Source organism: Plasmodium berghei, assembly GCF_900002375.2.
Source record: "Plasmodium berghei ANKA genome assembly, chromosome: 9".
Classification (NCBI taxonomy): domain Eukaryota; phylum Apicomplexa; class Aconoidasida; order Haemosporida; family Plasmodiidae; genus Plasmodium; species Plasmodium berghei.
The window spans coordinates 23715-46907 of NC_036167.2; the positions used below are offsets into that span (position 1 = coordinate 23715).

The 23193-nt window shown below is 24.4% G+C and overlaps 6 protein-coding genes across 7 annotated transcripts; 4 read left to right on the forward strand and 2 right to left on the reverse strand.

The window, feature by feature from the left end:
- Nucleotides 1-46: 46 nt before the first annotated feature.
- On the forward strand, nucleotides 47-3994 carry PBANKA_0901100 (serine/threonine protein kinase, putative; the record flags this gene model as incomplete). The annotated part of the gene is made up of 1 exon (XM_034564578.1): nucleotides 47-3994. One exon carries the CDS (start codon nucleotides 47-49, stop codon nucleotides 3992-3994), a length of 3948 nt encoding a protein of 1315 aa, XP_034421361.1.
- A 1382-nt stretch (nucleotides 3995-5376) lies between these two features.
- On the forward strand, nucleotides 5377-6030 carry PBANKA_0901200 (peroxisome assembly protein 22, putative; the record flags this gene model as incomplete). Its single annotated transcript, XM_034564579.1, has 1 exon — nucleotides 5377-6030. One exon carries the CDS (start codon nucleotides 5377-5379, stop codon nucleotides 6028-6030), a length of 654 nt encoding a protein of 217 aa, XP_034421362.1.
- An 879-nt stretch (nucleotides 6031-6909) lies between these two features.
- On the reverse strand, nucleotides 6910-13046 carry PBANKA_0901300.1 (membrane associated erythrocyte binding-like protein; the record flags this gene model as incomplete). 2 transcript variants are annotated; one of them, XM_034564580.1, is made up of 5 exons in its annotated part: nucleotides 6910-6926; nucleotides 7053-7120; nucleotides 7250-7328; nucleotides 7427-12736; nucleotides 12863-13046. In XM_034564580.1, the coding sequence occupies 5 exons, from the start codon at nucleotides 13044-13046 to the stop codon at nucleotides 6910-6912; spliced, it is 5658 nt and encodes a 1885-aa protein (XP_034421363.1). The 2 variants fall into 2 exon arrangements, with proteins under 2 accessions (XP_034421363.1, XP_034421364.1); XM_034564581.1 differs by lacking the exon at nucleotides 6910-6926 and having other exon boundaries at nucleotides 7115-7120; nucleotides 7250-7344.
- Nucleotides 13047-14245: 1199 nt separating this feature from the next.
- On the reverse strand, nucleotides 14246-14971 carry PBANKA_0901400 (ATP synthase subunit delta, mitochondrial, putative; the record flags this gene model as incomplete). The annotated part of the gene is made up of 3 exons (XM_034564582.1): nucleotides 14246-14285; nucleotides 14437-14737; nucleotides 14848-14971. 3 exons carry the CDS (start codon nucleotides 14969-14971, stop codon nucleotides 14246-14248), a joined length of 465 nt encoding a protein of 154 aa, XP_034421365.1.
- Nucleotides 14972-16441: 1470 nt separating this feature from the next.
- PBANKA_0901500 (conserved Plasmodium protein, unknown function) lies at nucleotides 16442-18729 on the forward strand (the record flags this gene model as incomplete). The annotated part of the gene is made up of 5 exons (XM_034564583.1): nucleotides 16442-17722; nucleotides 17984-18073; nucleotides 18229-18304; nucleotides 18454-18539; nucleotides 18658-18729. 5 exons carry the CDS (start codon nucleotides 16442-16444, stop codon nucleotides 18727-18729), a joined length of 1605 nt encoding a protein of 534 aa, XP_034421366.1.
- A 694-nt stretch (nucleotides 18730-19423) lies between these two features.
- Nucleotides 19424-22468, forward strand: PBANKA_0901600 (protein farnesyltransferase subunit beta, putative; the record flags this gene model as incomplete). The annotated part of the gene is made up of 1 exon (XM_034564584.1): nucleotides 19424-22468. The coding sequence occupies one exon, from the start codon at nucleotides 19424-19426 to the stop codon at nucleotides 22466-22468; it is 3045 nt and encodes a 1014-aa protein (XP_034421367.1).
- Nucleotides 22469-23193: the final 725 nt, after the last annotated feature.

Below are 23193 nucleotides of genomic sequence, written 5' to 3' on the forward strand. Positions count from 1 at the left end.
ATAATAAAGGATAAAACAATATAAAGGAGGAAATATAAAATGAAAAATGACAGAAAATGACCCCTCAAATTTTTTAAAACAAAGAATAAGCAATCTGAAAAATATACTGACTAAGGAAAATGAAATGCCTAAAATCGATCAAATCTTTAAATATGAACTAAAAACCAACTTCACAGAAACAAACGATTTATTACATTATATGAATGGAATAATTTATAAAAATTTGGACACCTTTCAAAAGTTAAAGCTGCTGTATTCATATGATGATAAAAACTGTTACAATAATTCAGGCATTAATCAAAATACTTTTTTATTTTTATTAAAACAAAAAAGTAAATTTAGAGAAAAGTATATAAATGAAAATTACATGGAATATTTAAGAACAAACCCATTAATTTTTGTTGACACACTTAATCAATTGCTAATAATACCAGGAATAAATTTTGAATTTAAGGTTTATAACTTTGATGAAAAGGTCAATAAATTTTTTGTTAAAAAATCAGACATTAAAATTAATAGTTTATATAATCCATGCTTCATTAAAATAAAAGAGTCTAATTTTAAAAATATTGTTAAAATAAATCGGAAAGTAGAAAAAAATTATAAAAAAAATGAACACCAAATTGAACATTATTTTGCTAAAAGAAATTCGGTACCTTCAATCACACAAAAATCAAAAACTGAATGTGATTCAAAAGAAGATAATGTCATTTCTAAAGACGATTTGACAATAGCAATTAATTCATCATGTAAAAATTATGATGCTGAGTTAAGCAGTAATAACGAAACAAAAATATATAATGGAATTTGTGATAAAGGTGAATTAAATGATAATCTTAATACCATCAAACACGATATCAATAATATCACAAAAAAACATAGTAATGAAAGTATTAATACTATCGATAATAAGGGAATAAAATATGAATGCAGAAAAGAAAAAAGGGCACGAAGAAGTTTTAGTATTTCCACTAATCCAGAAAGCAACAAAAAAACTAGTACTAAAAAAAATAAAGGCAGCTACAATAGCAGTGTAAAAAGAAAATACGATAAAGTTTCGAGTTGTAAAAAATTAAAAAAAGGCGAAGAGGAGGAAATTGATGAATTTGAGGAAGAAGGTGATGAAGAAGATAATAGCTTAAATAATGATGGGGTACCCCAAAAAAGTATACACACATTTTATGATTTAATAAACGAATATGAAATATATATAAACAATGCTAAATGCTATATTATTTTTGATTTAAAAGGTTATTATAAAAATTTAGATATTATGAAAAAATTAAAAAAAAATTTGGAAGATTTAAAAAGGCCAACTAATGATTTCAAAAAAATTATAGACAAAAAAACTTTTAAGTCATATAGGGATAAAATCGAATTTGTAAAGCGATTTAAAAAATTTATTATTCCAAACTTTCGATTAGAAAAGATAAGAAAGCAAAGAAACCATCTAATTATTGTTGAATTAATGTCTAAGATACAAAATCGATTAATAATAAAAAGATTAAACCAAGAATTAACTAATAAAGTAAATCTTGAAAATTTAATAAATGATGTGCTCAAAATGTTTTCCAACTTTGTGGAAAATATGAAAGACGAAAACGTTAAAAAATTTTATATGAATATGATTAATATTTACTTTCGTAATAAAAATTTATCTTCTATTGATTTTAAAAATTTAATACAATTATTTAAAAAAAAAGAGGAACATGAAAAAAACCAAGAATTTTACGATTTGTTTCAAAACGATTTGAATTATTTAGATAAAAATAAAACTCAATGTGATGAAATAGAAGAGAAAATTAGTTCCTTAAAATATCTAATTTTAGAATCAATATTAAAAGAAAAACAATTAGAAAGATCAGTTAACAGATTACTGTTAAACCATGAACAATCAAAATATGGATATTTCTATAAAATAGAACAAAGTGATGAAAATACATTAGATACCACTGAATATGGAAAATTGTTAGAAAACTTTTCTAAAGAACCCATAAACTTTTATACAATTTTAAGTAAACGAAATTTAGACAAACATGCGTATCATGATATTAGAAATTTTAATTATAAAAAAAAAAATATCGATATTTCAAAACATGATGCAACTAATTCAAGTAATAATCCTGAAAATAATGACAACAATTCATCATGCAATATAAAGGACTCGGTATTAATTACAAACGACAAAAAAACAAATAATAATGATTGCCAAATAATTGATAATAATATGTTCAATTGTCCAAAAAAAATAGCACAAAATCAACCTCAAAATGAGAATAATTACAACACAGATGAATATTATAAATGCAAAATTAAGAAAATACAAACCGATACACCAAATGAAAAAAATAACGAAAATAATTCTGTACTGGAATATGATTTTGATAAAAAACTAAATTGCCTACAAATAGATGAAAATAAAAATATTGACAAATCAGTTACAACCAATGATAGCGATGTTGTAAACCAACAATGTAGTCGCCAAAATACGAGACAAATAAATTTTTGTATTGACACAAACAAAAATATAAAAGAATCTCACTTAAAAAAATCAAATAGCTATGAAGAAAAAAGGCAAATAAATCCCAAAGCTAAACATAAATTCGAACGAGAAGATCCCATCATTGAATGTGGATACGAACCAGAAACAGATATAATTAGATCAATATGTGAAAAAAAAAAATTTACGTTTGCTAATGAAAAACAAGAAAAAATAAATAATGAAATATTTTATAAAGTATTTGAGCAATATCCATATAGTTTTTTTTCTAAATCAGTCAAAAATTATAATGCTATTTTAAATGAAAATGAAGAAGAATCTGAACTGTCATGGCTAACAATGTTAAAAAAGAAAAGTCATAACAGATCTATTTTACCACCAAGTAGAGATACATTTAGAGACGGAACGCATTTTTCTAATTGCCGGGCAACTGAACACACATTAAAATTTTTCTTGTCGCTTTTATCATTGCTAAAAAAAGGGGACATCGACATTAATTTAAAAAAGTACTTGAAAAAAAATATCCAATTTTTAAATACCGAACTATTCAGTATGAAACTTAATTTAGATAAAAAAAGAGCTATACTTGAAAAACGATTAGATCATTTTAATTTTCAAGAGAATTCGGAATTTTCATTTTATAACCCATTAAAAATGAATATAAGAATGATGAACTTAATAGGACGAGGAGGGTTTGCTGAAGTATGGGAAGTTTTTGATTCCATAAATTTAGAAATGTATGCAGCAAAAATTCATAAGATTGAACCAAGTATGACAAATGAAATCAAAAATAAAATAATTCAAAGAGCAGAAAATGAAATAAATATACATATACACTGTCATAGACATATTTTCATTGTAAAATTAGAATTTTTCTTTGTTTTTGGATCTGCAACTAATTTATTAGTTGGTATGGAGTTATGTGATGTCGATTTAGATAAATATATTAAATATCATGGTCCAATTAATGAACTATTAGCATTATCTTGGATTAAACAAATATTACTTGGATTATTATATATGAAAAATTTACCTACAGGCAAGGTTCATCATTGCGATTTAAAGCCAGCTAATCTTCTTATAAAGGATGGAATCATAAAAATATCTGACTTTGGATTAGCCAAATTAATTTTACCCGATACTTATCAATATTATAATGGTGGTGGAACTTTATATTATCAACCCCCTGAATGCTTAAAACCCAAAAGAAATTTACTTATAACAGATAAAATTGACATATGGTCATTGGGATGCATTCTTTATGAAATGATTTTTTGTGAAAGACCTTTTCAGTTTAATTATCTTGAAAAATGTTCAAAGGAATTATTAGTTAATAAAATGAAACGAGGTTTATCATATCCAAAAATTAATCAACATATATCAAAAATAACTTTAAACTACATAGAATACTTACTAAATTTTGATCATGAGTGCCGACCATCGATAGAAGAAGCCCTAAGCTACCCGATTTTTAATTATTTTAACGTACCTTAATGATTATATTCTCAATACATTAATTAAAAATTTGAATTATGTATTATTACCATTTCAAATGTATATATATTTTATTTTTAATGATTTTTTTTTTTTTAAATACAATATGCATATATGCACATTTCCTTTATTACAATACAATACTTATGATAGCTACTATAGTATGTATTACATGTGTGCATCTCGACAAATATATATATCTTATATATGCAATTTTTATTGGCCAAAATATGTAAAAATCAAACTTAAAAATGTCTTTTAATTTAATATAATATCACATTTTCTCGGCATGCCAAGCCAATAAAATTTTTGATGGATGCACATTCCTACTGTAATGTATATCGTTCCTACGTTTTAATTTTCATTTGGTTTTATTATTAAATCTTTTAAAATTTACCTTATCAATCTATTGATATTTCTTGATTGATACTTTTTTTGTGGGGAGGCGTAGCCCCCCATTAATTCCAATAATCTAATGATTTAAAGGAAATGGATAGTAATATATATTTTTTTTATCTAAATATAACTACACTAAAGCTTATTTATGTGTGGTATTTTGTAATCATTAGAAATATTTTTTTTTTATGAGAAGAACCTATATATGGCCAATGGTGAAAACTAAATAATAAAATTTATACTGCATTTGTAAAAGTGGCATATGCAAATTATAGATATTATCAAAATGGGCGATAAATATTATATTAATTTTTTTTTGCAATTCTCCCTTTTTAAAAAATATAAAAAAAAACAATTTTTATATACACATAATTTAAATAATCGAATAATAAACAAGAAAATAAAATTTTCGCAACATTTAAATGATATTTTTATATAGAAAAATTATTTGATGAATTATTCTCCATTTAAATATAGCATATTAATAAATGTATGCATAATATGTATATATCTTAAATCAATATTTTCACGAACAATATATAACCTCTTTAATGGTATGTAATAAACTTTTAAATGATAAAATATTTTAAAAATGTAATTTCCCAAAAAAAAATAAAAGAAATCAATGAATCACATGTCATTTACCCTTACATAATGTGTATGCAATTATAATCCTAGTGGCGCACTAAAATTATATAAGATAAATTTACAGGATTTTTTTACTTTTTCAAAAAAACAAATCGTTTTTTTTCTTTTTTTTAAAAATATAAATTTATGTATACTGTATTATATATACATATATTTTGACTTTTTCTTTAAAATTTATGTTTAAAAAAATATATTTATACACATACAGCTTTATATATTAGTAATTTTCAAATATTTAATATACATATTTCATAATACCTTTGATCTTACTACCTAAATATTTATCCATTTATATATCATTTTTTGTATATGCTTTTTTAAGTGGAACTTATATTAAAATGCCTAAAAAGTGCACAAATGGGCAAGATTGTAGAAAATATAAATCATACGAAAATGGCGAAGATAAAAATGCTTCGATTCTCCAACCAATATTATTAGTTGGTATGATAATTATGTTTTATATTATATTTTTTAGAATGTTTAAAAGACGATTTATAGATAATGGTGAGTTTGGAAGAAAAACTAATAATAAAAACGAATATAATAAGCCTATTATTTCACTATGCTTAAATGATATTGTTTTAAAGATTATTGGTGACAATGCACAAATAATTGAAAACGTTATAGAACCATTGAGGAAATTATGTTCAATTTCAGAACTCTTTGTAGTTGCACAAATTTCAAATGATGCACAAGAAACAAATATAATTAATCTCTTAAAAAAAATTGGGTTATTTAATACGGGTTTAAAAGAACATCGTTTGATGTTTTGTTCAACTTCAAATGGAAGAGCATCAATGATACGCCAATTACGTCCACTTACTCATGTGGATAATGACGAAACTGTAATAAAAACTTTAACAGGGAAGATTCCAAATCTTGTTAAGATATATGGAAATACAAATACGGATGCTAGTTCCAATGCATTCACGTCTTTACAAGCGTTTACTCAAGTTATTTGTGCTGTTGCAACCGTCGAAGGCATAAATTAGTTTTAAATATTTGTATATATTACCCTATATATAATAACACAAAACACTTGTACAACAATATATAACAAATTTAATTTAAAATTATAAACACTATATTGGCATATATATGCATTTCATATATATATATTTTAATATATTAAGGATGCTATCGTTATTATTATATATAATTTTTTTCGTATAATTACATGAAAAAATATAAAAGGTATAAATATATGCATTTATGTATATTTTTAATTTTTTTTTCGCCTTAATCTTTTTTTTTAAAGTTTTATCTAACCATATATTATATGTTTCTGTATTTTTATGCACATATAACAAAAATTATTAATTAAAATCAATGCATTAAATAAAGTATAATAAACATAATAAGACAAATTAGTATAGCTAAGAAAGCTTGCCATACGAAGAATATTTTAAATTCATTTTTTCATTTGGTATCAAATTATATATTAAATAAATCATATTACACCATTTTTTCGCTTTTCTATCGTTGACGTTGCATATTTTATTAATATTTTCCTTTCTATTAATAACATTTATCTAAAGTAAATATTTATGGTTTTTACATAACTAAACGTAAGTTATTGAATTACGTTAAAATAAAAAAATAACAGAATAAAAAATAATTATAGCAATTATGCTAAATATAAAACATCACAAATTAACACAGCTTATAGCTACACATAATTATATTATTAATAGTATAGCATTATATAATTCTTTTATAATATGTATATTGCTATGAATACACATAAATATATATGCTTGTGTACACATATTTTGTGTTGTATAAACTTGTGTATGTATATATTTATTATTTTAAAATATACAATATGCCTTTTTTATCTGTCTAATTGGGTAATATAATTGGGGCGATTCCTATATTTGTTCGTTAGCTAAAAAGGCATGAAAATAAAAATATATATATATACGTATATTTTTCAATACGTAGTATTTAATTGAATAAATTTTAAATATAAAAAAATAACAAATTATTAAATTATTTTTTGAAATATTATTACATATCATAGCTAACGTATAGACTTTATCATAATCTTCAACAATTTCATCAAAAGCAACTTCCTTAAACCTATAAAAATAATAATGGGTGTTTTAAAATATACAGAACTAGCAACTGTTATTATTATTAAAAAATTTATTTGAAAATTTTAAAAGAGATAAACATAATACATATAATTTTTGTGATGTTTCTTCGTACCATCTTCCTCCTATAAGTTTTAAACATATGGCAATCAGGATGGACATTATTATTCCCGCCCCAGCAAAATAAACCGTTTCTATAAAAAAACGTAACTTAAAAGAAATATTATAGCATTTTAATATGGAATTATTTTTGTGTATAATATGCAATTCTTTATTTATGATTTTTACATACTTGAATATTCCTCTTTACTAAAGCATTTATATAAAGGATCTGAAAATTCCCTCTTTGTACAATCATAATATTTATTTGAATTATAATCAAAATAGTTTAAGCAATAATCTGATATTGAGCAGCATAATTGTTTCCTTTCATCATTCGAACAACTTCCAGATGATATTTTGTCTTTCATATAGTCACAATATTTTGATGAAATGTCGTTAATACACATATTTTCCTTTGACATGCTTATGATTTTATTCCGTGTACTATCAATATTTCTTGATTTATACTCTGCTTCATCTAATTTTTTAAAACTATTATCATCAATATGGCGCGTTTCATAATTACTACTCGAAATTTTTTTTTCAGCAAGATTGCTGTCTTTTTTTATTTCCTCTTCTGCTTTCTTAGCTTCTTCAATTCTTTTTCTTTCTTCTTCTGCTTTCTTTGCAGCTTCAATTCTTTTTCTTTCTTCTTCTACTTTCTTTGCAGCTTCAATTCTTTTTCTTTCTTCTTCTGCTTTCTTTGCAGCTTCAGCTTTTTTTCTTTCTTCTTCTACTTTCTTTGCAGTTTCAATTCTTTTTCTTTCTTCTTCTGCTTTCTTAGCTTCTTCAATTCTTTTTCTTTCTTCTTCTGCTTTCTTTGCAGCTTCAATTCTTTTTCTTTCTTCTTCTACTTTCTTTGCAGCTTCAATTCTTTTTCTTTCTTCTTCTGCTTTCTTTGCAGCTTCAGCTTTTTTTCTTTCTTCTTCTACTTTCTTTGCAGTTTCAATTCTTTTTCTTTCTTCTTCTGCTTTCTTAGCTTCTTCATCTTTTTTTCTTTTCTCTTCTACTTTCTTAGCTTCTTCAATTCTTTTTCTTTCTTCTTCTGCTTTCTTAGCTTCTTCAATTCTTTTTCTTTCTTCTTCTACTTTCTTTGCAGCTTCAATTCTTTTTCTTTCTTCTTCTGCTTTCTTTGCAGCTTCATCTTTTTTTCTTTTCTCTTCTACTTTCTTAGCTTCTTCAATTCTTTTTCTTTCTTCTTCTGCTTTCTTAGCTTCTTCAATTCTTTTTCTTTCTTCTTCTGCTTTCTTAGCTTCTTCAATTCTTTTTCTTTCTTCTTCTACTTTCTTTGCAGCTTCAATTCTTTTTCTTTCTTCTTCTGCTTTCTTTGCAGCTTCATCTTTTTTTCTTTTCTCTTCTACTTTCTTAGCTTCTTCAATTCTTTTTCTTTCTTCTTCTGCTTTCTTAGCTTCTTCAATTCTTTTTCTTTCTTCTTCTGCTTTCTTTGCAGCTTCAGCTTTTTTTCTTTCTTCTTCTACTTTTTTTGCAGCTTCATCTTTTTTTCTTTTCTCTTCTACTTTCTTAGCTTCTTCAATTCTTTTTCTTTCTTCTTCTGCTTTCTTAGCTTCTTCAGCTTTTTTTCTTTCTTCTTCTACTTTTTTTGCAGCTTCATCTTTTTTTCTTTTCTCTTCTGCTTTCTTTGCAGCTTCATCTTTTTTTCTTTTCTCTTCTGCTTTCTTTGCAGCTTCAGCTTTTTTTCTTTTCTCTTCTGCTTTCTTTGCAGCTTCATCTTTTTTTCTTTTCTCTTCTGCTTTCTTTGCAGCTTCATCTTTTTTTCTTTTCTCTTCTGCTTTCTTTGCAGCTTCATCTTTTTTTCTTTTCTCTTCTACTTTCTTAGCTTCTTCAATTCTTTTTCTTTCTTCTTCTACTTTTTTTGCAGCTTCATCTTTTTTTCTTTTCTCTTCTGCTTTCTTTGCAGCTTCATCTTTTTTTCTTTTCTCTTCTGCTTTCTTTGCAGCTTCATCTTTTTTTCTTTTCTCTTCTACTTTCTTAGCTTCTTCAATTCTTTTTCTTTCTTCTTCTGCTTTCTTTGCAGCTTCATCTTTTTTTCTTTTCTCTTCTGCTTTCTTTGCAGCTTCATCTTTTTTTCTTTTCTCTTCTGCTTTCTTTGCAGCTTCATCTTTTTTTCTTTTCTCTTCTGCTTTCTTTGCAGCTTCATCTTTTTTTCTTTTCTCTTCTACTTTCTTAGCTTCTTCAATTCTTTTTCTTTCTTCTTCTGCTTTCTTTGCAGCTTCAGCTTTTTTTCTTTCCTCTTCTACTTTCTTTGCAGCTTCAATTCTTTTTCTTTCTTCTTCTGCTTTCTTAACTTCCTCAGCATTCTCTCCAGCCTCTTTACGTTTCTTTATCATATCAGCAATTCTTAATTCTTCAAATTTCCTTATTATCTTAGCGTTCTTTTCAGCTTCTTCACGTACCCTTATCACCTCATCCATTCTCGATCTATCGGTACTTCTTGTAGAATCTATTTCCTTTGCAAATTTTTCTTCCATCCTATTTTGTGTATAACTGTTAGTGTTTACACTACTAGAATGTTCAGGAGAACTCTTATGTTTTCTTACAATAGTATATTCATAATTTCCAATAGGCTTATTATATTTTGCTCTATTATGTGAAGATGATTGGTCATTATTTATAACTAATTCATCAAGTTTTTCGAGATTAATATTTTGATCAAAATCAATATCATTTGTTGTGAGGGAAGTAAATGAGAAATGATTTACTTTATCAATAACACAATTAGGTTTTTCAGTTATATAATAACATTTTCCTTTAGCTTCATCCAAATTACTCGAATTAACAGATTTGTCTGCAATCCACACACCCCAATATCTTTTTTTTTCGCTTCTCTGTGAAACATCAGGAGACATTATGAACATATATTCTAAGCAAGAAGCAAACCAAGGAATATCAATGATATACTCTTTATTTATAAGACTTTTGCATTTTCCTGTTGCTTCATCATATTTTCCAAAACTTTTAAATTTGAGAGGATATCTTGGTGGGCATTTCTCTTCATAGTCTGGTCTAATAAATGAAGTGACATATGTCCAATCTTTTGATAATGGAGTTTTTCTAACATCTTGGCAATTAGGTTTATTTATATCCTCTTTCCTCTTTCTACAATCATTAACTCTTTCTTGTTCGTGTGTTCCTAATATTACACATTCTTTTGTTTCATGATTAAAATATGCTGGCAAATTACGGAAACATTTATTATTATATGCATTTTCCAGGCACGGACCTAAACAATAACTATATAATGAGCAATCAAGTAAATTTTTTATTAATGATGGATTAAACATTGGTAATGTTATGTTATTTGGGCGTGATTTAAATATATTTTTTATTTTTGACATATTAGATCCCAATCGCCCCCCTAAACCATAAAGACCAAAATATAACAGTTTTTTAGTTCTATAATTATACGTTTTAAATGGTACATTCGATTTAAGTACAGTACTTTTGCACATACCATAATTATAATCACTTTTTATTTTATACAAATTTTCTTCATCCAAAGATTTGGGGCATTCATTTAAATCACCATGATGCATAGCTAATCCACTTTTCTCATATGGAAGTTCAACATCATATTTCATATATCTGTTAAGGTACCCAGTACGTATTTCATTTAAAAAATTTAAATTAAAATATTCATCTCCATTAGTACCTTCAAGTGCTTTAACAATAATCGATTTACCATAATTAGGACAACTTCCTTGTGCTCTTCCAGGAGAATAATGGTTAGGGCATATGTCATTTTTGTCGGTAATTAATAATGATTGAACAGTATTAGCGGTTTCATGTGATATTATATTATATTTTAATTTATCGCTTCCATATTTACCATCTTGTTTCCAATCAATATATATATGATTTTTTTCAATATCAAACCTATCCATATATTCGGCTTGAGGATTAAGTTTATTTTTTGGTTGTTTATAATTATTATTTCTTTTTAAATTTATATCCTGAGTTCCATATGTATTCCTCCTGTTGTTATTTGCGTCAATGCCAAGTCTATTATTCCCTTCATAACGGATTGAAGCACCCGTATTATGAGAAGGGGTTAAAGAATTTTCAAAATACATATATTTTTTTGTTAATTCCCTTTTATGATTTATTTGAAGATATGATATTGGGGTAATCGGATAATTATATAATCCATATTTTGTCTTTTTTCCTTCGTTGCGTTTATTAGTTTGGAGTTTACTATTTTCTTTTATTTCACTAATATCATTCATACTTATTACCATTCCTTTATTTATATTGGAATTTTTAAACTTTTTATCATTATATGTTAGATTTCCACTCAATTCAGAATTTCGATTTTTCCCTATTTTGACATTTTCGATATCTGGATACTCAATATTTTGATTATTATCAAAATAGTTTGCTGTTAAATTAGTAAAGGAGTAATAATTTTGTTTTTTTAAAACACATGTTGGCCTTTCTTTTAATAATACACACACACCCAAATCATTCATTGAATTTAGTTTATTTTGTTTATTTTCTAAAACCCAAACTCCCCATAAATAATTACTCCTTTTTTGATCTGGATTTTCATTCGCATAATTAAAGCTAAACAATTTCTCAATACATTGATTAAAGCTAATTACGGTATTATCGTATAACTTTGTAGGTGATTCACATTTTCCGGTATTATAATTAAAGTAACCAAATTCACTATTATTTAGTGGGTATCTTGGTGGGCACTTTGTTTCATAATCTGGACGCAAAAAAGAAGATACATATGTCCAATCTTTTCCCTTTTCTTTTTTTATAGATGAAAAACATCTACCATTATTTCTAGAATGGTCTGAGTTGCAATTTTTTGTTTTTTTTTCTTCATGAGTTCCTATTATTATACATTCCTTTGTTTTGTGATTAAAAGCTACAGGTAAATCGCGAAAGCATTTGTTATCAAAATCTCTATCAAAACATGGCCCGATACAATGAGAATATATCGAACAGTCTTCCAAAGTTTCGACTAATTTAGGATATCTCATTTGTTTTGTTTTATAATTTTCAATTGGATTATAAATGTGTAAAGGATATTCGGTATTAGAACCTAATCTACCCCCTAACCCATGTGATCCAAAATATGTATATTTACTTATTAACAGCTGTTTTTTAATTCTTGTAGATATATTCTGTTTATTTCTATAGAATTTATCAAAACACATATCATACTCTTTTTCATTTTTTATATCATTAGCATGATTTTTGTCATAAGGACAATTTGCAAACAAACCTTGGTACATAGCTAGCCCACTCATATTAACTGGGATTTCCAAATCAATCAACAACTTCTTATTTAATAAGCCCAAACTAATTTCATTTAAGAAATCTTCATTATATTCATCTTTATCCAAGTTCATCGAAAATGTTTTTCCGTAATCTGGGCAACTACCTCTATATATCCCATCATTTTCATGATTTGAACAAAGTTGTGCACTTTCTAAAGTATTAAACTTAGAATTTATATTATCTTCATCATCTAATATAACGTAAATGCATGAAAATAATATTACAGGATAATTCAAGTGTCAAAAAAAAACAAATTTAGATAATTTACATAAAAATGAAATAATTTTTTTTGATGCTAATTCCTTTTTTATCTTACAAATATCAAATTTGAAATCCCCTTTTCCTAGTGATCCAGAGTTCGTCCATTTTATGTTTACATGGTTGTTTAGGATATCAAATCTGTCCATAAAATCTTCTTGTGGGTTATCTATGCCCCGTATAGAAGGAATCCATAAGGATATAAAAAAGCAGAATCCAAAAATGTTGCAATATACTTTCATACTTTATATTATTGCAGTAATTGAAAAAATTTATATATGCATATAGTATATATCTACAAGTAAATTCAATTAACCATTTACATTTATCAGTTAAAAAATATGCATATAATATACAATGGTGCAGAATAAATGAAACACACCCGCAAAAAAATTAAATTAAAAGCATCGGCATACTCCAAATAATACTAAAACAACAATTATTTTAACAATTCATTTTACTAAACATCCCTCAAAAAATACTTTCAAATATAGTTATTTAAATTTTGAAAACAAAAGGAGGAATAATATATACAATATATTAAACTGGATAGTAAATGACTGCTATCATGTATGTTCTACAAATGTGTACAAGTACATATATATACATCTGCAATAAAGCAAAAATAAAAAAATTTCAGCATATTCTGAATATAGAAATATTCTTATACTAGCAACACATATTTAAATAATACCTTGAAATAAGAAAGACACGAAACACAAGTAAATATTAAATTTCGTATATGCACATAAACTGTAAAAATATTTTGTAAAATACAACATGAAGCAAATAATAACAAATTATATATATAAAGTATTTTAATCATTTAAAATGTATAGCGATCCACTTTAAAAATAATTTTAAAAAATAAATAATAATAATGTATACGTGCACCATTTAAATATTAAGCTATTTATTATAAAAAATAATTACTATAAATAATTTGTTTATGATGTATTTTTTGTGTAGAAAAACTGAAGGAAACTATCAATATAGACCCTTTCTTATAAGAATGCATGCATAATAATATTATATTTTTTTTTAACTTCTATTTTTTTTTATATGGTTCTTAATTCAAATGCTTTACATTTTTATAAAAATAACTCGCATTTATTAATATTCTAAAAATAAAATAATAATAAATAAATGATAACATAAACAAGATTAAAAAAAATGTGGAATTGTATGCATGTTGTTCTTTGCATGTTATAATGAGAACATGATGTAAATTATGACCAAGTAAATATATTATCAATATAATAAATATATGTACATGTATAAAATGTGTAATTCCATTTTTCCTTTAAGGTGTCTTGCTTCTAAACAATAAATAACACACAATTATTTTGGCGTCATTTTTTTAAAAGTATATATACAAAATGCTCATGCAAATATTTTTGATTGTTATATATATTTTTTTTTTGCGTTTTCTGGATTTATTTCATGGTGCATTTCGAATAATTGAGGAACATAGCTCCTTCCTACAACAAATTTAATAAAAAAAAATATATATATATTAAATGGTTTTACAATTATTGGGCTATACACAAACATAAAAATTATAGTTTAAACATAATTTATAATTGACATAATACGAACGCACATTTGCACACACATATATAAATGCTTAACCCCATCATAGTTTTGATTTTTCTCCATTTATCATCAGTTGTGTCATTTATTGCGCACATTTGTTGTAAGACTTTAACGGTTTTGTTTTTGTCTAGATACTCTAATGGAACAATTTCGATACCTACAATTTCAGCATTATTATTGTTGTTATTATCATTACTTTTTTTATATATAAATATTCCATCAGAAATAAAAAATTGTTTTTTTTCCTTTTCATCAAACTCGACTGTAATTACTCCATTTCTTAATAACGTAATTAGAGGGCTGTGGTTATTTGTTATAGTGAAATATCCTTCAATTCCTAAAAAATGAGAAAGAATGAGAAATATGTTTTGTATAAATTATTTTTTGGCTATACTTTTTTTTTAATAAGATTTTCAATTTTAATTTTTCATATGTTTATTAACTAACCGGGGACTGAAGCCCTCTTGATAGCTTGGTTTCTAAATATAGATTCGCTTGACGAAGATATAGTTAAATACAAATTGCTATTTTTTGCAGTACTAAAAAACAGTTTTTGGGCCCTGTTCAACATTTTCTGTATTTTCACGTTTCGTTAAATGCGCTAATATTTCGTCCTTCAGTTTAATCTTAAATATACATATTTCTCTTACTGTTCTATAGTTTTCTTGTTATCTTATATATTTTTATTTCTTTGACCTTTTCTTAATGCGTTTACTTATATTTTTAACTTGAACTTTGATTTTATTTTTGTTATATATTTGCGTTTCCTTTACTTCGTTCCTTATTTATATTAATCTCATTTTAACAAAGAAAAAAATGTCACACATAAGTACATCCTTTTATTGAATTCAGAACATAATACTTTAAATATTTTTGCTATTTTGAAAATATATGAAGGTTATAAAAGAAATAAAAAATAAAAAAGATACATGTTAATTTTATAATTATGTTCGAAAAAGGAATAATAACAATAGCAATTTGTTAAAAATTCTTCATGCACATTTTATTTTTTATTGACTACTGTATAAATATTCCGCTTCATTTATGAAATAATATCAATCATATTAACAAAAAAATAACGTTGCTTAATCGCATAACACTCATAATTACAGTTTTATTTTAATTAAAATAATTTTTCACATTAAAATTTCATAATATATTTTACATTAAATTAATAATGAAAACCTTTGACTATGCTGCTGTAAATTTCTTAGCAGCCAGCATTAGAGATAATATATATTATATATTTATTTTGATATTTGTATAATAAAAGAAAAACCAAAAAATACACTTGGCATATAAATATATATATTAAAAAAGTTTTATTTTATTTTATATAATTATAATATATGCATTTCAAACAAAGAAAGACTCAATATACTGTACCAAAACAGACTAATATTTTCGCCCCAATACAAATATACATATAATAATTATGTGTTTTGTAAAGAAAATTACACAAAAATGAAAATACGGAAAAGATTAATATTTTATGAATGTAAATTTCGTCCTTTAAACATATGCAATATATATATATATATGTATAACGATTTATATTCAAGCTTTATAGTATCCACAAATTAATGTTCTTAATTAGAAATAAGTTATAATTTGAACTTATAAGACCTTTCTTTCTCTATCCTTTTCATATTTACAAACATCTGTGTGATTATATACACTTTCGTTTCATATGAACGAATTGTGTATATAGTTCTCTCTCATAATTCCAATTAAATCCGTTACTATTCTTTTTAATCTTATTAAAAATTATTACAACACTGCTATATTTTATAATATAAATATGATCACGTATGCTTTTCCAATGTAAAGATTCTTTTATATGCGACTCTTCAATATATTAATAAGGAATATTTCACAGAGAATTACACAAAAAATATAAACAACAAATAAAAACACATATATATGTGTACCAATAACGCGTTTTCAATATTATAATAATTGAAAACAATATAAAAAATATAAATTAAAACAATCACCAATACGATAATAATAAAACCCCCTCCGACATATATATTTCGAAATGGCAAAAAGAAAAACAATTGGTAAAGTTGCCCAACCGAAATTTGATAAAGGAAGCACAATTAGAGGGAGCACTTATAATGGAAAAGATAAAGCGGGAAAAAAGGAAAATTCAAATTCAACAAACAATTCAGGAGAACACATAAAAGATAAAAATTCAAATAAAGGGAACCATGGAGCAAATAATAATAATACTCCTAAAATATCCTCTATTGAAGAAGAAAATAAAAACGAATATTTTATCTTTGAGAAATTAACAGTTAATGAAAATATTAAAAATAATATGCATCATTATACATGGTTTTATTATTTTGAAAATATTAAGCTAATGTTAGATTATTTTCAAAATTATATTTTGAATTACTCTTATTACTTACTCAATAGTACTACTATAATTAATAATATACATATGTATAATAAACGTAATGTACTACTAACAAATCAATCATGCTCAAATAATGTAAACACAGATGGAAACGAATTCAAATTGAATTTTAACAATAGTTTATTTAAATATATAGAAAAAATAACAGTAAATAAAAATGAATTGATTGAGGATAATAAATTAGATCAACGAGAAAAAAATATTATTAATTTTATAAAAAAACAAAATATTAAAAGTATGATGTATATTAACGATATTTTTGATTCACGGTATTTTTCAATTATATTTTTAATTTATTCCAATAATGAAAATGATATATTTCATACTACGAATGGCTCACAGTTTTCAGTAGAGCAATTTACAAATCAAGTTAATCAACAACCCTATATTAATGAATTGGGTGTGGAAAAAGGATATGACATTATCCTCTTAAGATATTCTCTTGAAATTATGTATTTTTATAAAAACGCGAATAGACATAATAATTCTGATAACCAAATATTTTCATTCAATAAAACATATAATAATTTACAAGAACCAGAATATACTCAAATCAAAAATAAAAACAAATATAAAAATAACTTTAATTATACACAAAGTCAAACACAAAAAAAAAGTAATATTAAAAAAAAATTCATAATAGACAAAAGTAAGTATCATACAGTCATTAATTGGAGGACGTATTTAAATGAATATAATTCATTAAAAGAAAATGTGGTTTTAGATGCACTAAATATTTGTTCAGGAATGGATGGATACATAGATGATAAAAATTTTAATTTCGACATTTTGCGAAATGATCAATATTCTTATCTAATTCAATATAAAACAGAATTATCAATTTTCAAGCTAATATATGCCGTTACGTCCTTATTGCAGAAGAAGATAAGACCAATAGTAATTAAAAAAATATTTAATAAATCTAAGAAAATAATGTGAAATATCGAACTAAACATGCGCATACATGTATAATAAATAAGCATATTTATATATAGTACTATTAAATCGTTTTGTTAGATACGCTTAATAATAAGTGTATCTATATGGACGAACCGACATCGATAAAAGTCATCCCCTAAATTTAAGTTTATTGAATATGCGCATTTAGTAAAATGTATGTTATAAATCTCAATTTTTTAATGTGTTTTGCTGTTTCAGATATATATTCCCCACTGGTGGTACTATGACATACCGTTTTGTGAAGATAACATTACTGAAGAAGTAGAATTTCAATTATACATTTTCAATGTAATGTAGACATTAAAATAAATAAAAATATCTATACTTATGCGTATTTGAAAAATGTTATAGAATTCCATATAGGTGTAAAATTTTTAAAAGGAATTCATTTTGTTTGTATTATGGAATGCCCACAATTTTTATCTTTTTTGTATTTTATTCAGGAATTAAATAAGGACGGGTTGCTAAAAGTTGGTGATAAAAAGGTTAATTTAATGATGCTAACAATGGATGAAAAAGGTAATTGCATATATATTGAACCTAGAAAAAAAGATATAATATCACAGATTTTCCAATTTAATATTTCTTTAAAAGAAAATTACCACCCTATTTGTTATGCATAAAAATTACATAATTATTCTCTCATTATAACTTTATTTTACCTTTAGATGCCAATACTCTTATTGGCCTAGCTATGCAAAATGATGCAATATTATGTACAAATAATAACGATATTATAAAGTATTACCTTAATGTAAATTTCAAAAATCAAAAAAATAAATTCAAATTTGATATTGTGTAATGCGAACCTATATAAATATATATGCATATTTACATTTATATATATCCTTTCATGTCCATTATTTATATAGGTTAATGAAAATGCCAAAGTTTCCAAGTTCATTTCAAAAGGAACTTTTTTCGTACTAACAAATTTTCTTTAAACAAATTTTTAAAAGAAGGATTTACCTCATTTATTTTATATTTTAATATAAACAGCGTTTTAAAATTATGCGTATTCATGTTTTTGTGTTTCAATTTCCTTGTAAAAATTTAAATAATTTTTTTTTGTTTGCACTACACCCATTTTTTTAATTCCATATTCTATATTTATATTATATTGTATTCTTAATTTTTAAATAGTTTTTTTCGTGAAAATATACTTATTTACAAATAATATCATATTTCGTAAATTATTTTTTGTTTTAATTCTTAAAAATTCATTTTACATTTTCATATTAGTTTCCACTTTTTTTTTACAACTTTTAATAATTTTTTTACAAAATTTATCTATAATTCATGCTGTAAATAATTGTAAATGCTACACTTAGATACACTTTTACATAATTTTTTCCATAGTTTATTATTATTTTCACAATTAAAACTTTCGTAAATAATTAAAACATAATAATATTAATACCTTACAAAGAAAAAGGATACAACTATTCTGAGAGTATACTTATATGTAAACATAATAAAATACTCATAAAAAATATGCACAATTTGCATTACATGCTTTGCCATCAAGTTTTATATCTTCTCCTTTAATGGGTATTTAATATTAATAGGATTTTAAGAGTATTTTAAATGAGAAAAATTTAATACAAATAAAATATTACTGCCAAAAATAAATTAAAAATGGATAATCAGAATGACACATACTGTCTAAGATATAATAAAAAAATATACCTCATAAAGCTATTATACGAATTAATTATATGTGAAAAAAACAAAGATAATTATTTTCCAAATTTTGAAGATGATAAATTTTATAATTATATAGATCACATTTTGAAGCTATTATTTAATTATATATTTGATATAAACAACGACTATTATGCACATGATGTTGATAATAATATTGACATAAATATATCCTCAAGCTCTTCCGAAACATCAACTGACGTTTTTTTATATTCTGAAGAGAAAGAAAAAGAGCTATCAGACTTTTTTAACTTTAAAACAAGCAATACAAATCAAAAAGAAGGTTATCACAATGAAAATGATGTGAAGCATGAACTCAATAACTTTGAAGGAGCAAAAAATCATATAAATATAATTAATAAAGAAAATGCGATTGATGACAATATATATACTGGCATAAAATGGAATCCAAATTTAATCATAAATGAAACATGTAATCTTAAAGATTATAATGGGAAAAATGTTGCTAAAGAAAATGAACAAAATCAACATATTAAATCATTTTTATCAGAAAGCAATGATCATGATAACACCAATAATGATGATCTATCTGATGTACTTTTCAATTATCACTTAAATTGTGATAGAAACACTAAATCTATAAAGGATAATAAAAAAACTCAAAAAGAAATTCTGAGTATATATTACAAGTCCTTTTCTACAACTGTTATCGATATGATTTTAAACAATAATGAAATTGAGATATCAGACATAATAGTATTCTTTATTTTTGATCATGTTAAAAATATTGAAGATATAAGCTCTTTTTTTTCAAAGGGTTATTACACCTTTGATAAGATATACTCCTACATCCAACATTGCAAATGTGGGAATAATGTACATTTAAAAAAGGATGAAAGCAAATTTCCCTCCATCGATAATTATTTAAAGTTTAATAATTTCAATGAAAAGAAAGATAGTGATATAAGTCCTCAAAATTCTGATATTTATAATGCACAAACAATAAAAATGGGCGAAACATTTATGCAGATCGAAAATTCGCATATTATTGAGAGTCGGCTTCAAAAGAAATCATTATTTCATACTAAAAACCTAGAAGAGAAATCAATAGGCATAACCAATGAAATAAATAATCACAAACTCCCTATCACTACCAACCATATAAAAAACTTATATGATAAAAAATTTCTCAATTGTATACCCTTTCTAATATGTGAAAATGAAAAAAAAAACACAGAAGCATTGATAAATGATATTCTAAAAAAGTCTGAAATGAATATAGATGTTAAAAATTGTGACATTTTAAAATTAAAAAACATTAAGATAAATGAAACTTCATTCACGATTGAAAATTATGAATTTCAATTAAATAAATCTTCTATTTTGCTCAATAAATTTATTTTTATATTAAATATACAATTAGAAAAAGAACGACATTTCAAAATTTGCACTGATATATATTTTTTAAAAAACTTAAGCTTAAGTTTTTTAGAAGCATCTAAACCGTGGATTTTTTATTGGTGCATACATACTATTTATGTTTTATATAACGATTTTGAAATCGAACAAAAGTTATGTAAAGAGACATTTAGTAACATAAAAAAAAATGTTTTTTATTATTTAAATAAAATTAAAAATAAAAATGATGGATTTGGTGGGGGATTAAATCAGTATACACATATAACAACTACTTATGCTGCAATCTGTGTGTTTATATATTTGAATGATGATGAAAACAATTTTTTAGGTTTTATTGATAAAAAAAAATTGCATTCTTATATTCTTCAGCTGAAATGCAAAGATGGATCTTTCAGGTTACACAAAGACGGAGAGATAGATATGAGGGGAACATACTGTGCTATATCAGTATGCTCTATGTGTCATATATTAACTAAAAATATTAAAAAAAATGTTGCAAAATATATTTTATCATGCCAAAACTATGAAGGAGGATTTACAAGTGAAAAGTTTCAAGAAAGTCATGGTGGATATACATATTGTGCTTTATCTACTTTATGCATATTAGGAAAAATTAAAAATGTAAATTTAAATAAATTAATGTTATGGTTAATTAATAAACAAGGGAATTTAGAAGGCGCATTTACAGGAAGAACAAATAAGCTAGTTGACGCATGTTATTCATTTTGGATAGGATCTATCTTCTTTATAATAAATGAGATTTATATACTAAAAAAATTATTCAAGCAAAGTGAAAGCAAACAAAAACCTATTAATAAAAATATCAAGACTATTGATAATGCTAGTTATTCCAAATCGGATGAATTTAAAGTTTTTGAGAATGATCATTTGAAGGATAACTCAAAAAATTTTGAAGGAAATCAAAAATTGAATATATGCGCAAATTCCCCTAAATCAGGTAAAATTCCTATTGTTTCAAGTAGAAATATCACTTTTACTACGATTTCTTCTCATACTAATAATAACAATAATGAAAATAATCATAATAACAATAATGAAAATAATCATAATAACAATGACACCGAAAATAACATACCACCTCTTGGCACTAAAGAAAAAAACGCACATATAATACATGATAAATTAAACATGGGCGTAAAGGGCCTATATAATACATCAACGGAATATAAAGAGGATTTATTTTTTAAAAAATGTCAAAACAAATTTTCTGGAAACACAAATATATTATTCAATATGAATTATATGAGGCTATATCTCCTTCTATGTTCTCAAAGTAATAAGGGAGGAATGAAAGATAAACCAAAGGAAAAAACTGATTATTATCACACATGCTATGCTTTAAGTGGGTTAGCGTTAGTAGAAAATTATTTATTAACACATAGAAAATATCTTGAAGGCACATACAACGTCGAAAATATAAATAAGTTAAACAGAATACACATTTTATACAATATAACCGTTCAAAAGGTTTATAAAAGTTATAACTACTTTTCCCCTGATTTTCCACTAAATGAAAATAAGATTAATCATAAAGTTGGGAAAGGAGCATATTTCTATTTAAAAAATCTTCTTTATTAATATTTATATTCGGAAATTTAAAATGCTGTATATGTATGGATATCTGTGGCAATATTTCACATATATACTACATTATTTAAGTTAAATTTTTTTACACAAAAAAAAATTGTGCGTTGTATGTAATCAATGACATTTTTATTTTTTACATGTTTTAATATTTATCGTTATAAGTTTTTATACTGTGTAACACATGATAAATGATATTTTTACATGTCATTCCGATAAATAAGCTTTCAATAATTTATTATAATCAACAATTAAAAAATTCAATTATCCATTTTCAGGAAATAGGGAATTATTAAAAAACTTATTTCTTATTAATTTCAACTTGTTTTATTTAATAATTAAATTCGTTGAAAATTTATAACTTTGGGGTACGTACAAAAATTATAGGAATTTATATTCATTTACGTAAAAATACATCAATAATCTTAAAGGCTAATTAAAAAAAAATTATAAAATAAAAAATTCATATATATATCTATCACATACAATTTTCCGCTTTTTTAATACTTATTTTTTTTATAATAAAGCTTAATTAAAATTTATTGGCAGCCACTAGCTATGCATAATATATATTTTCTTCAGTGTGATTATTAATATAATTTTGTGAAAAATATGCAAACTGTGTATAAGTAAAATTATAATTTTGAATGAATATTTTTGGGGATGAATTACCCTTTAAAATATAAAATATGCAAATCGAAAAATTATATTCGTCGTAA